This window comes from Oreochromis aureus, linkage group 5, assembly GCF_013358895.1.
Source record: "Oreochromis aureus strain Israel breed Guangdong linkage group 5, ZZ_aureus, whole genome shotgun sequence".
Taxonomy (NCBI): domain Eukaryota; kingdom Metazoa; phylum Chordata; class Actinopteri; order Cichliformes; family Cichlidae; genus Oreochromis; species Oreochromis aureus.
Window position 1 is genome coordinate 1,766,437 of NC_052946.1, and position 16,307 is coordinate 1,782,743.

The following is a 16,307-nucleotide window of genomic DNA, read 5'->3' on the forward strand; positions in this document are numbered from 1 at the left end:
CATCACTGCAGCCGCAGCACCAATCCGTCTGTCGATCTCCGGCTCCCTTCTCCCAAACAAAGGAGATGTTCGTAAATTTCAGAAGATCTAGATTATCCCTTCTGCCACTATCCATGAATGGAAAGGGCACTGAGATGTGCACTCTTATAAATATCTGGGGGTCCTACTTGGACCCTAGTCCCTAACACTAATGGTCTCTACAAGCAGAGCTGCCCTTTCTTCCTGCAGAAGCTGAGGTCCTTTGGTGTGTGTGATGAAATGCTGTATACATTTTATTAGAGTGTGGTGGCCAGTGCTCTCTTTTATGCTGATGTGTGGTGAGGTGCATCCTGACGGACAAAGAAGCCAGCTCAGTGCTTGGCGGGTGACTCGACTCACTTAACCCTTGTATGGTGTTCGTATTTTTGTTACTCAGCCAGTGTTCATGGGTCTGGTGGACCCGCTAGAGTTTTGGCTTTCCAATTAACACTATCAAACAATTTTATGTTAAATTACTCAACAGATGTTTACTTTATCCCAATTACGAGCCATGTGAACAGCAAACATGGTTAATTTTTTCCTTTTACCTTTGTTCGATCGCATTTATGAATTAATGTGCTTCTCGTTTTTTGTCAATAAAATGTTATAAAAAAAATAAAATCAGTTCTAATCAAGTGTACATATCCTTATACCATATTTTGCAGGTTTTGATGGTATATACTGCCTAAAGGGGCAACGGCCTCTAAATGGCATGGGTCTCACAGACCCGAACACCATACAAGGGTTAAGACTGTGGTGTAAAGGGACACATTGAACAAACTGAAAAGCTATAATAAACAATGGCAGAAACTCTCTTCATAGCCTCCTGGCTGGGCGAAAGAGCAGCAATGACAGAATATGTCATTGCTGACAGGAGCAGTTCAGGAGGTCCCTTGTTCCCATGGAAATAAGACTTTAAAAAACCCTCTGTGTGTGTAATCTAGAAAACAGAATTCATTTATTTGCATAACCTGATGTCTCTCATGTTTGGTGTGGTTTTGGCCAAAACTACAACAGGGAAAAGCATAGTGAGAAATGTGAAACAAATAGATGGGAATGTTCAGAATGAGACAGCAGGTAAGAATAGAGAACATTTATCAATGGCACCATGAATGCAAGTTTGTATTCTGGAAAGAAAAAAACAACTTGTGAAGTCAAAAAGGTCAGCGTGGTATCACTCATCCCCCATCACCAGGAAAAGTCACATTTGTCTTCAAAAATAAATCCATTATGCAACAGTAACACAATAACAGACTCACTAATGATGCTGAACATTGTGACTTTTTTTTGTTTGGCTGATCTGGGGCCTGCATTAGTAAAAACAAAGAGGAGAATGGGAAACCAGTGCTTAAAACAAATAAGTCAAATGATAACTGAAAACAAACACATGGCAACAATCACACATAACTATAATAATAATAATAAATAATAACACAACATGCTATACAGAAATTTTAAAAGTTTTAAATCTGTTTTAAACTGACACATTTTGACAATGTTGTACCTTTAACTGAGTTCTCAGAGGTATTACCATGTCTACCTGTAGTGTCCATCTTATAGTTTGGGATGCCATCTGCCAGTGGCACATTAATCAAGGTACTTATTGTAAATATATAAAGATATAACAATAAGTGTCAGATTGTATTAAATCAGAGGGTTTTTTTAATTTTATTAATGGTTTAAACAAAAATGTCATTCCATGTCTTCTAGTAACATGGAATGCTACTAGAATAGACTAGAATCAAATCAAATTGAATTAAATAGAATAGAATAGAATAGAATAGAATAGAGTGCCTTTTATTGTCTACTACTACTACTCAGTACAGACAAGAGTCATGGACAGAGTCATGGAGTATATCCATTTACGAACTAATCAAACTGAGGAAACAAAAGCGAGTATGTACAGCAAACGTGGAGGTTTAATCATAACTCACTGATGCATTTATTGAGATACACAGTGGGGAGTGGAAGCTGTGACATTAACATTAGAACATTAGATAACGTGTTCATAATTAGCTATGTAGTACTGTAGTGATGAGCTTGGGTAGGGAAGTCAGTGCAGTATACCAGAGGACCTAAACACATTTCACGGTCAGCCCACAACAAAAGCAAGCCATGTGCTAAATAGTGCCAAATGATTTTGACCACCAAGGCTAGGACCAGCACTGGATCCACTGCCTCCCGGTTTCTCTCCTTTGAATCTAAAAATGAATAGCAGCCATCAGTCATTGTCAGGGCCGTCTTTCTCCAGCCCAGACGGATGGGAGTGACTAATGTCACTGCATGTTACTGTCCAGCCCTCCCGCCTCCACTCTTGCTCACTCACATCAAACAGACCTGACAGGCCACCAGCTATGGACCAAAGGGGCACCTCAATGTCACCTTTTTAGATATTTGGGGGAGGTTGTGGGGGTGGGGACTTGTTGAGGGAACACAATCAGCTCCCAGCATCCCACTCTTTGTTTTGTTTGTTGACTGACAGCTGAGGTGCTTTCGATTGGCAGTAAAGAGGATGTTGCCTGACAAATCTCTTGATTGTTGGGTAGCTCACTATAACGTCTATTCATATCCATTTTAGTGGATTTATTTAAACACATCAAATTTAATTACATCTTTAAGAATATTGTGCTATTATGTGTGGGAAAAAACTGACGGTTGTACACCATTTTTACCAAGCAAAACACGTGCTGTTTAGTTGAGATGTAGGGCAAAACAATACTTGTCCCAGTTATTATTATTGAGAATAGCAACTTCATCTCTTAGATTGCTTTACTGCTTTTAGCAGTACCTGAAGTATCCTTTGTGACGACAAACATGTTATTTGGAAGCTACATTAGAGTTATGTGTCTGTCCGACAATAATGACTCTAAGTATTCTGTGTGGCAATGATTTTTATTGCTAGGGAGCATACCTTAAATACAATTGTGTGTATGTGAAATTTCACTAAAAAATATAAGTCATTGGAGGGACATTTTTCCCTTCCTTCAGTATATACAAACCTCAATATTCTTTTCATATAAAGAAGCTATAAAATTGCTATAAATTTTTTAACTAATGGATTGTACTTATCAAAAACCAAGTCAGTCCAGGTTTGGATCAGTCTCAACACACCAAGCAGTTCCATATGTGCTACAGCACAATGGACAGATGTGAGAAAACGTGTTTTTTTTTTTTTTTCTTAGCAGGTATTTCTTTGTTGGTCATACTCTACTGTGGCTACTGTGTTAACCTCCCAAGAAACAGCCTATTCATTTATGTACTCTGTAATGGACATTTGTTTTTGGTTTATATGTCTTTTGACTTATTGGAAGTCCTGATGTACTAAACAGAGGACATTCTGGCCTTTTCCTTGATATCTCATGTGTTTGGGTGGCTTCTTTTAGCTGGAAAGAGAAGGGAAATCACAAAAAAGTTCAATGGGAAGATTTTTCCTCGGTTCTCAGGAGGATATATCAGATTCATTACAGTTACATGTTTAGTGTAGCATTCCAATTTTTTCTTTTAAATTAATGACTTAGAATTGATCAAATTTCATTTTGCAAAGTTGTCTTATAATCATTGACAGTATAAACATGGATGTGTTGGAAAAATGAAGGTTTCAAAATGGTGCATTAATCATGACATGAAACCGCATGCTCAATGATTAACGGCTTGTCAATCACCAGTCATTAGCCAATGAGTGTGTGGTTTCATCTGTATTTCTGCATCCAAGATGACATTGGTGGAAACGCTCATCTTCTAAATGAGACCTCACAAAGAAGTCAGTGACGTCATGTCCATACTGTCGATTATAACCACATTTTTTATCTAAAATTTGTTCTTCTTTCAATATACCACTTTAATTTCAAAGAATCATTAAATAAGCTCTCTACCTTGATGAGTAAAATAGATTCTCCTGAGTCCTCACTCTTTGCTCATTCTCAGGTATTTAGTGTGACAGTTAAATGGGGCCACACTAGAGAGCTGGGGGCCACTGCCAATGCTGTGAAGAGGCATCAGAATGATGCCTTTTTTGTGTTTCTGACAAACACAGAAAAGGCATTCACTGGAAAAAAGATTATTATTACTTTCTCTTGTTGTAGTAAGTATAATAACAGCCAATATGGTGTTTAAGCAGATGTAAAGAGAGTTAATGCACAAATGTTGCCAATTATGCAAATTATGAATGACTGCATAACATGAATACGACACATGACATTTGCCTTTTCTATGTCTTTTTCTTTTTTTCTGTGTGCCACCTCGTCGAATGCATAATCTGGCATAAACAGATGCTGATCGAGCCCAGAAGCATGGCATGGACGAGTTTATTTCAGCTAACCCCTGTAACTTTGACCACGCCTCACTGTTTGAGCTTGTCCAGCGCCTCACTCTGGACCACAGGCTTAATGACTCATATTCCTGTTTGGTAAGTAAAACCATATCTAAAAAAACCCTCTAAAACCTATAATTGATAGAAAAACTGACAACAAGGGTGGCTGTCGAGAAGTGAAACAAAGAGAAAAGATTGAGGTGTGCCAAATTTCACATGAAAAGTACTGAAAATCAGTGGCAACAGGTCTTATGGGGTGAACACAGGAATGCATTCTGTATCAAAATCTAACTATCAGTAAAGATGTGGTTTAATATGCTAGCATGATACTATTGTTAAATGCTATTACAGATTTTTATAGCATATAAACATCACTTACTTCATCAGAGGAATCCAACAACAGTGTTTCTGTGTGTTACCAACAGGGCTGGTTTAGTCCTGGTCAGGTGTTTGTCTTGGATGAGTACTGTGCTCGTTATGGTGTTCGAGGCTGCCATCGGCATCTATGTTACCTGAGCGATCTGCTGGAGAGGGCAGAGAATGGAGCCATGATTGATCCCACACTGCTGCACTACAGCTTCGCCTTCTGTGCATCCCATGTCCATGGAAACAGGTAAATATCAACTTACTGACGCGTCCTGTGTCCTATTTGCCTCCAATGCTCAAGTCCTCCTTTGTCAATGCAGAACTCAATGAAACTCTGAATAACTGAACTCACAGTTAACTAATTATTAAAACTGGAACAAGAGCAGACCACATATATGTGGATATGCAGTATGTAACTTTGGGTTTGATTTGGTTCCAGTGGCTCGTTTTAGTTTCTATTTTGCATGTTGTTTTCATGCTCACTCTTCCATTTTCTTTTCTTTTTTTTTTTCGAATATTAAAAACAATTTAAAATGATGTGGGTGTGTCTGATAGAAGCTTTAATTCCTCAGTGGTTAATGTACTATTTTCTTTAAAAGTCTTGAATTAGAGTAAGTACTTAAAGCACATCCATGAGTTCATTCAGAATTAACTGTGGCCAAATTACATTTTCCATATACTAACGGACGTGATTGTGTGAAATCTCTGTATGTGATGTTGACACCAGCAAATAAACAATTTTCACAGAGTGGGATATAAAACTAAATTAGAGGGTGTACTTTTTAGTCTGATTTAAACGGTATCCTCTGTTGAAGGTTGTCTGGGCTATGACAGACAAGTTCCCTGCATGTTATTCCACTAGCCTGTTATCTAAGTTGCACTATTTACCTCCTGTCTAATCTGCTGTGATGTGATCAGCCATCATATCTGTCAACATCACAGTCAGCTGTCGGCGGCTGAAGCCAAACAAAGATAGACGAGGGCCACTCCAGTACTGAGGGCAAGGGTCAGGGAGGGCTGTCTGTCAGTGCCCCCACCTCCAACCTGCATCATTTCTCCAACTAACCCTCCTGTATGCATCCATCTATCTATCAATCTTTTCATCTATCTGTGACAAATAGTGACGGAGGACTGAGGCCTTTTTTGATCACTATGGACAGATGGATAGCAGTCACTCTAACAGAGAGAGTGGGAAAAAAAAACAGGGACAAATATGACCAGCTAGAATTTTTGGAATTAGAAATGGGAGGCTCATACACTTTATTTAGTATCTTAACAGAGTTTACACATAGAAAAATGTTTATGCATGTGAATAAATATCTAAAGAAAGAGAAGGTTTTTAAAAAAATCCCCAAATAATTATATCTTCATGTAGTCCCATCCACAGACATGAGACAGAGACCTAATCTGCCAGTCCAGCCATCGTGCCTGGAGGTTGAGTCATGACATGTTGACAGGTTGTCATGTGTTATGGCCGAATGTCTCTGCTGCCATTGCTGCTGCATGTGCCCATATGCACACACCTCATCCTAGGCCAGACCCCCCACCCCCACCCTTACTCACCCACCCACCCAAACACATAAATACCACACCACCACTACTGCCTTCTAATAGCCTGCTAGCCTGGAGGTGTTGGTGCATCAAGTTAGACGCAACTGCCCGGTCACCTGCTAAGGAGTCAGGATTTGACTTCTGTAGAGCTAAATGTCAACTCCATTCAGATCCAGAGCTTGTTGTGAAGTGTCTTTAAAACAGATAAATAATATTTCAGCTGCAGTTGATTTTGTATATGTGTTTAATTGGTACATTTGAAAGAAAACTGAACACTCTTGCAGTTATTTTCACACAGCTGTTTTCACAGAAACATCTGGCATCTTGTCAATCATGTCACTTGTATTGTTAGACCTGACAATGCAAAAAAATAGTTTACTTTTTGGTTTTGAGTTTAAGTTCAATCATATATATAATCAGCCTTTGTGTAGCAGTGTATAGAAATGTTTACTAGTAAATACTAATCTAGATAATGTGTATGCAGAGACGTGCAAAGGTTTATTAAGATGTTTTGCATATTTGAAAATGTTTTAGATAAAGAGATTTTTTGGTAGAAAAAAATGTACTCCATGTAACATATATAAAAAAAGAATGTAAAGATTTGCAAATCGTATAAAGTCCTGTTGTCTTCACAATAGAACACAGAAAAAATGTCAAACTAAATATAGAAACTGAAATATTTTACGGTTTCATGAAACATATTAGCTACTTTTGAATTTGATGGCAGCAACACATATCAGAACACGTGGGACGGGGCAAGAAAAGGCTGGAAAAGTAAGTACTACCAAAAAGAAATAACTGAAGGAACATCAAGTATTTAGATCATTAGGGTGTTAGTCATCGGAGGAAAGATAACTGTCTCTACAAAATCGCTGAACAATTTCAGAATAATGTTCATCAGTGCAACATTATAAAGACTTTGAATATCATATTAGCTTTGCAATCACTGTGCACAAAGAACAAGGACAAGGATCAATCAGTATAGATGTCCGTGATCTTTGAGCTGCCAGGCAGCACTACATTCAAATAGATATGATTCTGTGATGGAAATCACTGCACAGAAAAACAGATGTGAAAGTGCTGCCAACTTTCTGTCTGTCACAGAAGGCTTATTTGCTTGTTGTCGTCATCATAGCTGTGAGATCATCAGGTCAAGCAAACACGAGGAAGCTGCCAAGGAATGATATGTGGCTGAAAGAGAAAACACATGAGAGCCCTTCAGGACGTAATTAGTGTGAAATTTCCTTCTTTTATTTTCTGTCACAGTAAAAAAGGTGATGTGCGTCTCATCAGTGAATTTAGCCGTGATAATTCCCCTCCATTTTGGTTTTAGACTTGCGCACAGCAAAATTAAGCACCAGTCGCATAACAAAGGACAACAGCAAGCTTAGCACTCACACACAAATTCCAAAGCGTTCATAAGCTGGTATTTTTTATTTATTTCTTTATTTTAATTTCAATAACACATTTATTATGATGATTGTTTTTCTACTTGTTGTTCTTTCCAGCCCACCACAATTGTAACTGTCTTTTTCCAGACAGTGCTCAGTAATTTTAACTGTTGACAGATAACTAATGATGAGGTCAACGCAACAAAGACAGCATGCAGTCATCTCATCAGTGTCATGCTTTCCACTAGCAGAGCCCTACAGGTGACTGCAGCACACTGCTAGTGTCTGCTCAAATGTCCATAAAACCAAAGGGGAGTTTGGATGAGACGAGAACTGCTGAGCAACTTGATAATCCTTTAATCTAACACGGCACTCATGAAGAAGTGTAGCAAGTACCCCCCACCTCCCTCTAACACACAGTTTCTTGCTGTCTGTTGAAAGACATGTCAAATGGAAGTTTGAGAAAGAGGGAGAGCGAGGAAGAGTGTCATGTCTCCTGCTTCTCAACATGCTGTCATGGCTCCAGTCCAGCGCCTCTTCTGTCACATGCACTCTGCTCACACTCTACCCAGACCCAACCATGTCACAAACGATAAACTCTCTCTCTCTCTCTCTCACACACACACACACACACACACACACACACACACACACACACGTAAAGCTGTTTATATCTGATGTAGCAATATATGAAAAAGACAACACAATAGTCCCATGCACAATCTTCCATTTTATTTCATTCTTTCAATTTTGCATAATTCTTAACTAAAGTAACTAAACTAAAGGTTGTTTTCTCATGAAGCAGTCTCATCTAATCGACATCAGTCACTGGTGAGGTCTGGGCACTCTGCCAAGAAATGACGGGTAATTTTCTCCTGTCAACTTGGGTGCGATACAAGGTGGACAATCCACAGCATCTATGAAAATAGATTTGTTTTCTATCTTTTTCATTTTATGAAAATCTAGAAAAATGAAAAAGTCTATTTATTTCTCCAGACTTTTACATAAGAATTATACATGATGTGCGAAATAAGAATCTGTTTTTATCATGATTTGCATCATCTATGTTTAGCAAGAAGATCAGTTTATATCTTTGAAACAAACCTACTAACAAACAAGATGAATTTCTGTGAAAATGTAACATTTACTCAAGAATTAGCAGTTTTATCAGCAACTTGAGTAAAAACAAGTACTTAAAAGTCCTCAAGTAATTAAAAAAAAGAATCTATTTGACCATTAGGTTGGTTTCACACATAAGGCTTGAGCATAGTGTCAGATTTAAACGCTCAGTTGAGCTGTAATAACTCATAGCAACTTGCAAAGACTTTTAAAATTAGTTATTTGAGGCTGTTTTAAACTGAGCCAAATGGAAAATAGATATTTAGAGCTACCCTAGGACTAAATTAGAACCTAAATTAATCTTCCAAGGGATTAACTTTTGGTTATCAGTGTATCTTAGGAAGCATATATTTCAAACAATACCATTAAATAAATACAGCCCAGCAGGGTTGGGATCAATAATTGAATAAATAAATAAATAAATAATGCGTTAGTCTTCTTAAAAGTAATGCAGCACATTATTTCATAATTATTCACTAGATACTAATTTGTTACTTATCCACATGCAGTTTAGTGTTTACATATGACCTAAAAACTGACAACATACATTGTAAAAACTAATATTGATGATTTTGCAAAGAAACAGAAAAACATATGTCTGCAGAAGAATAAAATTATGAGGAATTGTAAATCCCCCTTTCCCTTACATTTATGCACACAGAGATCAACCCTTTGTGCATTTACATGTTTTTCTGGAATATACTGAGCAAAACTCTTCAGTGTAGTTAGACACTCCTTCAACTCAAGTGGTTATTGTTGGCATTGTCGAGATTCTTCTGCTTGGTGCACTGATTTGGTGCACTGTGCAAGAGTTTTGATGTATTCTGACTGTTTGGCATCAGATCTTTGCTTTTTTAGATGTTTCTGTCTGAACATATCCAGACTCTGTGGCCATACTTAATACCTTATCTCCCTTGTTAGTAGTACAACACCATTTATGGCTATATATATCCCAGCTCCAGCAGGATGACTGAGACTGCCAGTTGACCAAGGGTATATCAATTTGCTTGACAAAATAAGATGGGAAAAAGGAGATGGGAGGGAAAAGGAGCTGGCAAGTACCAATTATAAAACCATAACAATCATAATACATAAAAGTAGTTAACAAGCATAACGGATAAAAATGTATCAGCGCACACCAAATATTAACTAGGTGGAAAAGCAAGATTAAATAAATAAGTCTTTAACCCTGATTTAAACAGTGGCATAGAGTCAGACACCCGGATAGCAACAGGAAGATTGTTCCATAAGACTGGGGCAGCTACAGCAAATGCACGGTTGCCCCGAGACTTCAGCCGAGAACGAGGTTGCTCCAGAAGAAGTTGGGTAGCAGATCTAAGTGCTGTAACTGGAGTCTGTAACCTAAGAAGCTCATTGAGGTAGCTCAGCGCCAAATTATTGATGATTTTGTATGTGAAGAGTAGTATTTTAAATTGAATACGGTACTTAACTGGCAGCCAGTGCAAGCCAGCAAGAACAGGAGTGATGGAGGAAAATTTCCTGCTACCCGTCAAAAGGCGTGCCGCCGCAATCTGGACAGTCTGCAATCTAAGGAGAAGGGAGGAGGAAAGGCCAATGTAAAGAGAGTTGCAGTAATCCAACCTGGAAGTCACGAATGTGTGAATAAGTTTCTTCAGGTCTTTATGCGGAATATAGTGCTTAGCCTTAGAAATGAGGCGCAGCTGATGAAAACTAGACCTCACTACGGCAGACACTTGCTTGTCAAATTTAAACGAGCTATCCAGTAATATGGGTCCACGTCATTCCGGCGGCCTTCACTTCGCTCTCAACAGATCTTCTCCACATCTGTTTGGGTCTCCCCACTTTCCTTTTTCCTTGTGGGTTCCAGTCCAGTGCTTGCTTTGTGACATTGTCGAATGGTTTTCGAAGTGTGTGGCCTATCCAGCCCCATTTTCTCTTCTTGATGTCTTGACTGACCAGGTTCTGGCTAGTTCTCTTCCACAGGTCTGTATTCAAGATCTTCTCAGGCCATCTGATGTTGAGGATGTGTTGCAAACACTTGTTGATGAAAATCTGTATCTTGCTGGTGGTGGTGTTGGTCACCCGCCACGTCTCGGGCCCATACAGGAGCACTGCTTTCACATTGGTGGTGAAGATGCGGATCTTGCTGCACTGAGATAAGGCTTTGGAGTTCCAGACAGATTGCAGGGTCTTGAATGCAATCCTTGCTTTGTTAATCGGGCTCCTAACGTCTTCATCTAAATGGTAAATGGACTGGTTCTTATATAGCGCTTTTCTTCTCTTCTGAGCACTCAAAGCGCTTTACACAACTTGTGCATTCACCCAAGCACATTTTTCTAGGTGCTTTCTAAGAAACATTCACACACCGATGGATGCATCGGAGAGCAATTTGGGGTTAGTATCTTGCCCAAGGATATTTGGCATGCAGACTAGGGGAAGCCAGGAATCGAACTACCAACCTTCCGATCAGTAGATGACCTGCTCTACCACCTGAGCTACAGCCACCCACATCTGCGCCACCATCACTGTTGACTATGGTTCCTGGGTAGACGAGGCGGTTGGTTTCCACCAAGTCTTCTCCCTGTAGCTGCAGTGGATGTTCTTGTCAGTTGTTCAGCCGCATCACCTCCGTTTTTCTGACATTGATCTTCAGGCTGGTCTTTTCTGCCTCCTCAGCGAGCCGGGTAAGCTTGGACTGTGCATGTTGCTGGTTATGGGACAGAAGGCTGATGTCGTCTGCAAAATCCAGGTCCACCAGCTGTTTGGTGAGGGTCCACTGGATACCGGTGTTGCTGCCCTCTGTGGTTCTTGTCATGATCCAGTCCATGATGATCAGGAAGATTGTTGGTGACAGCATGCAGCCTTGCCTCACTCTGGTTTTCACTGCGAAGGGGTTGGTCAGTTTTCCATTGTGGATGATCAGGCAGGACGAGTCTTCATAAAGCTGTTGGATGATGTTGATGAGCTTTTTCTGGATTCCGTAGTGCTGCATCAGTTTCCACAAGGTCTCCCTGTCGACGCTGTCGAAGACTTTTGTGATGGTTTTCCCTTTCTTGTCCTTGACTGGCTTACTTGGGCTGAAACTCTTTCCTGACAAGGTCCGGGTGATCTCATACACTCTCCTCATGTTGTTCTGCTTGGCTGCTGTTTCTGCCTCTTCTGTCATACTGTGCACAAATTGTGTATTGTCCCGTCTGGCACTCTTCTTCATTTCTCGGTTCACCTTCCAATATTGTGCTCTGAGAGAATGAGAGAAGAAGAGGCAGCTGCAGCGTAAAGACACAGAATAACTCCAGCTTTGTGTCTTTCTTTCATTGTAGCTGAAGTACAAACTGCATTCCTTTTCAGCTCAATACGAAATGTGTAATATTTTCTCTGAATACGAGACGATTCCGTTCTCTAATAACTAACCTTATGAATAAAATAAAGTTCACTATCAGTAATATCATAGCACCTGCCCAGCAGTACAGAAATTCCATCATACTAGCTAGTATGCAGTACAAGTTAATGTAACTTCCAGAGGTTTAAAAAAACAGGTAAGGTTACCCAAAATTAAAAAATAATGGACATTTCATAATTATATGAAAAGGCCTTTTTCAGGGAACACAAAATAGTTTAACAATTCAGCAATGGAGGTTGATCAAGCCTTGAAAGCTGGTGCTACTAAGTCCTACAGGTGTTCCAACTTTTCTGGATTACTTACAGCCCCTCTGTCTGCATAAATGCAGTGTTGGAACACACTGTCATACCATACCCTCTTGAGCATCAGTTGAACATTATTTCACTGCAGAAAGTGGTGTTTTGATACAAAAATGGTGAGAACAAGGTTATTAACAATAGAAGAGAGACAGATAACTACAACACTTAAAAATGTACCTCTTTTCTATAGAGAAATTGAAAAAAGAATGTAAAGGAAAGCAGAAACAGAAAAAATACGGAGACTAAAATTCACGTATAATAACTTTAGTTTCTATCAATAACCAGTAATTTGAGGTTATTGAGGAAAAACTGTTAGTTAATAACATAACAGGTGAATAACGTAGTCATGGATTCACCAAGTGCTTTGCCGATGATTAAACTAAAGATCACCACAAAAACAAATGTTTTGTTTATGTGAATCTACATGTTGAATACTTTATATAAATTTTGCATATTTGAATAATTTCATTAATCTAAAATACTGCAATATGAAACCATCTCAGCATGAATGCCTCCACTTACAATCCCTGCTTCGGTTATAGGCACAACTACTTGATCCTGGTTTGTTGTTGGATGATGTGGCAAGCTCCTATATGTAAGACATTATGAAGGCTCTACAAAGAAATGTTGGCCCACCCCATGTGCTCTGATAGACTGTAACTCATACTCAAGGGGGCAAACTGAAACTTTTTTCAGATTATGTTGATTTTTTATGGAGTGATTAATTTAATTTTCAACAGCACAGTTTTAATAAATAACGGAATAAATGCATTTTACATTTCAATTAATAAAAGTAAGTAATGTTTCTGTTTCCTTTATTAAAAAAGTTATCAGTTTTTTAAAAGTATGAATTATATGTTAGATCGAAATCTGAGGTATAAGCAAATGCTAACATCATCTGTGAAAAATGTGGGTATTTTGACATTTGTGGTGAAAGGTTCAATAGAAACTTTGAGTGCATTTTTTTCAAATGCTTCTGTGTTTCAGGCCCGATGGTATCGGCACAGTCACTGTTGAGGAGAAAGAGCGCTTTGAGGAAATCAAGGAGAGGCTACGGGTGCTTCTTGAAAACCAGATTACACACTTCCGGTAGGACCCATTGCACCAACTACACAATGACACATTGCCCTATTGGTCTGTTGAAAGTTGAAAAAAACCCCAAACCTCTTTTTTGAACAGGTACTGTTTTCCATTTGGAAGGCCTGAAGGGGCATTGAAGGCAACTCTGTCCCTTCTTGAAAGGGTAAGATATTTGTAGCACAGGATAAAACATAAGACTGATCCTACCTGTTTTTGGTGGCTCTTTTGGAATGACTATGCGTCCAGTCATACAATACTGCACTACACATTTTTTTATCATTGTTGATTTTGCTACTACTTGTAGCTTTGTCAGGGTTAATTTACTGGAGGGAAAGAGTTAGTTAATTTTTATAACAAACAATGCAGAGCAAAATGAAACCTGCTTAATTCTGCTCTCTAACTAACTTCAAACATTAGCTCAAACTGTCATCTTTTCTTGAAACTAATGATAATATTTCCGTGCCAAAACCAAATGAAACAACAATAATTAAAAGTCTTAAAACTCTTAACATGAGGACAACTAAATCTAAAGAAATAATGGGGCATATGGAGGCTATAGAGTAATGTTGTCATTTAAGCCTGAGGATATATTTTTACAATATTTATTTACATCTTTTATTTAAAATTACTGCAACAATAAATAAATAACAATAATTTTGCTGTGTCTTTTGTATAAGGTTTTAATGAAAGATATTGTCACCCCAGTCCCACAAGAGGAAGTCAAAGGTGTGATCCGTAAGTGTTTGGAGCAGGCAGCTCAGGTCAATTACCAGCGTCTGTCAGAGTATGCAAAACTGGAAGGTACGTTATTACTCTGCTCCTTTGTGCAAACGCAATCTTGATATAGTACTAGAGGTAGCTGTAATAATAAGGGTAGTAGGTTGCTGTAACGTTTATTGTCTTTTGGAAAGTCCATTTCCGTCTTATGGGAACTGTCATATAGATATATCCAAATGAAGAACACATAACAGTTATAGACATTGCATACCTTGCCAAATTCCCCTGGCGTAGCTTGCCAAACAAATGCCAGTGAATATGGTATGCAGAACCAGATGGGAAAGATTTGAAGTGCTGAGGGGATTTTCTAGTATTAGTGGGGAGGTTATTTAAAATCATGGTGACAGTATATGAGAATGGTTAGTAAGCTTGTAAAACACAGAAAATTGAAATGCAAAAGTAGTAAATATTTTCACCAAATGAATAAACACAAACAGTGACAAACCAAAGTCATGGGTCTATTTCTCTATAGATTTTATTTGAAATGCTAGAACAACATTTCAAATAATGTCTAATACACTATATGCAAAATGCAGAAGAATTCAGATGGATAAAATCAAGCAAAACTGCATGCCAGTACTTTAAATGACAGCAGCCATTTAGTTTTTCTTCATCTTTTTTTTTAAACTATGATAATTACAGTAAAAATGCATTCAATTCTGTCTTGCTGACTTCTTCCACCATGCTTCAGCTTCTTGTTCAGCCGAGTCCTGGTTTACCTTTGACTTGCCTGGTAACTGAGAAGATTCTCCTTGTTTCCTGTTCTGGGTTATATTGTGTTCTGATGACTTCCACACTAACTCTTCTGTTTTCCTTATCTATTGGCCTTTTCTACTTTTATTTAACCTCTGTTTTAAAGCAGGTGGGCCAGTAAGACATGACGAGACTGTCCCTTGTGCCAGGATTTTATTTCATTTTTGTTTCTTGCCTCATCTAAGTTTTCTTTACTAGCCACAAGCATTCTGTGGGCCCCTAAAACAGTGACTCATTAACTGTGTTAGAACATGAACCTCTTTTAATGTGTGATAAATCTTCAGATTCGACATGTGAATATGTAAATTTGATATCTTTTTCACTTACTATATGTGTGACCTTAAACCTTTGACATTAGGATTATAGATGTAGTCCAAACCAAAGTTAGCTGCTAGTAAGCTGCTATGTCCCAAAAAGTTGATTCTGTTTATCGTGACATAACATATGTTTCGTCACTCAACCAAGTAACTTTTTGAGTCTTCTTATCTTATCCTTCATTTTGTCATGAAGGCCTGAATTTTTTATGTATTACATAGTTATTGAAGCTTTTTGTTGTTGTTTTTTATGCCAAAGCCTAATGCAATGTAACTGTAACTGTAACCATTTAATATTTATTGATATTCATTATAGCTTTTTTTTTCTTCTGAAATAGACTTTACATATACAGCACCAATATTTTCTCTGTTTCAGGAACAGATATCATTATTTTTTTTGTACATGACATTTAACTCTAACAGACTCATACTGGCATGTTTGAATACATGCATGTAATACACGTAAGACAAGGAATTAACTGATTTAAATTTAAGGGTGTTTTCACACATGCGGTGTGTAATTCATTCAAATTAACTCTGGTTTGTGTTTGCCCTTTGGTGTGATTCGATTGGGCAGATATGAACACAGTAATTGCACTTGGACCAAAACAACTGCACTCTGGAGGAGGTGGTCTCGGCACGGTTCCAAATGAACACCAGAGGAGTTGGTTTACAATGTACAACAACCAGTTGTAACCAGTTTGAACTAAAAAAAAAAAAAAAAAGGTTCCTGTACATATGCTTTGTATTCGAGAATGTGGCAAGGTTTCATGATCCTTATGTGGTTTACTTTTTGTCTATGTCCAGTTTATGTGTCGTAGTCTTAGTCAGTGTTTGTTTCCTGTTTTATATTGTTAGTCTTTGTCCTAAATGCATTATTTTTAGTTTTTCTTCCCTCTGTCTCATTTCCTTGATTTAGTTCAGATGTGTTCCCTGGTGTGTTCCATC

At 38.3% G+C, this 16,307-nt stretch overlaps 1 protein-coding gene across 1 annotated transcript in view; it reads left to right on the plus strand.

Annotated features, from left to right (window-relative positions):
- The window catches only part of cadpsa (Ca2+-dependent activator protein for secretion a), a 378,183-nt gene that overhangs the window by 193,002 nt on the left and 168,874 nt on the right, over positions 1–16,307 (plus strand). Inside the window, exons 12-16 of the mRNA XM_039611943.1 lie at positions 4,287–4,423; positions 4,753–4,940; positions 13,423–13,524; positions 13,615–13,678; positions 14,193–14,316. Of these exons, the coding sequence (XP_039467877.1) occupies positions 4,287–4,423; positions 4,753–4,940; positions 13,423–13,524; positions 13,615–13,678; positions 14,193–14,316 (615 nt within the window). The remainder of the gene's footprint in view (positions 1–4,286; positions 4,424–4,752; positions 4,941–13,422; positions 13,525–13,614; positions 13,679–14,192; positions 14,317–16,307) is intronic.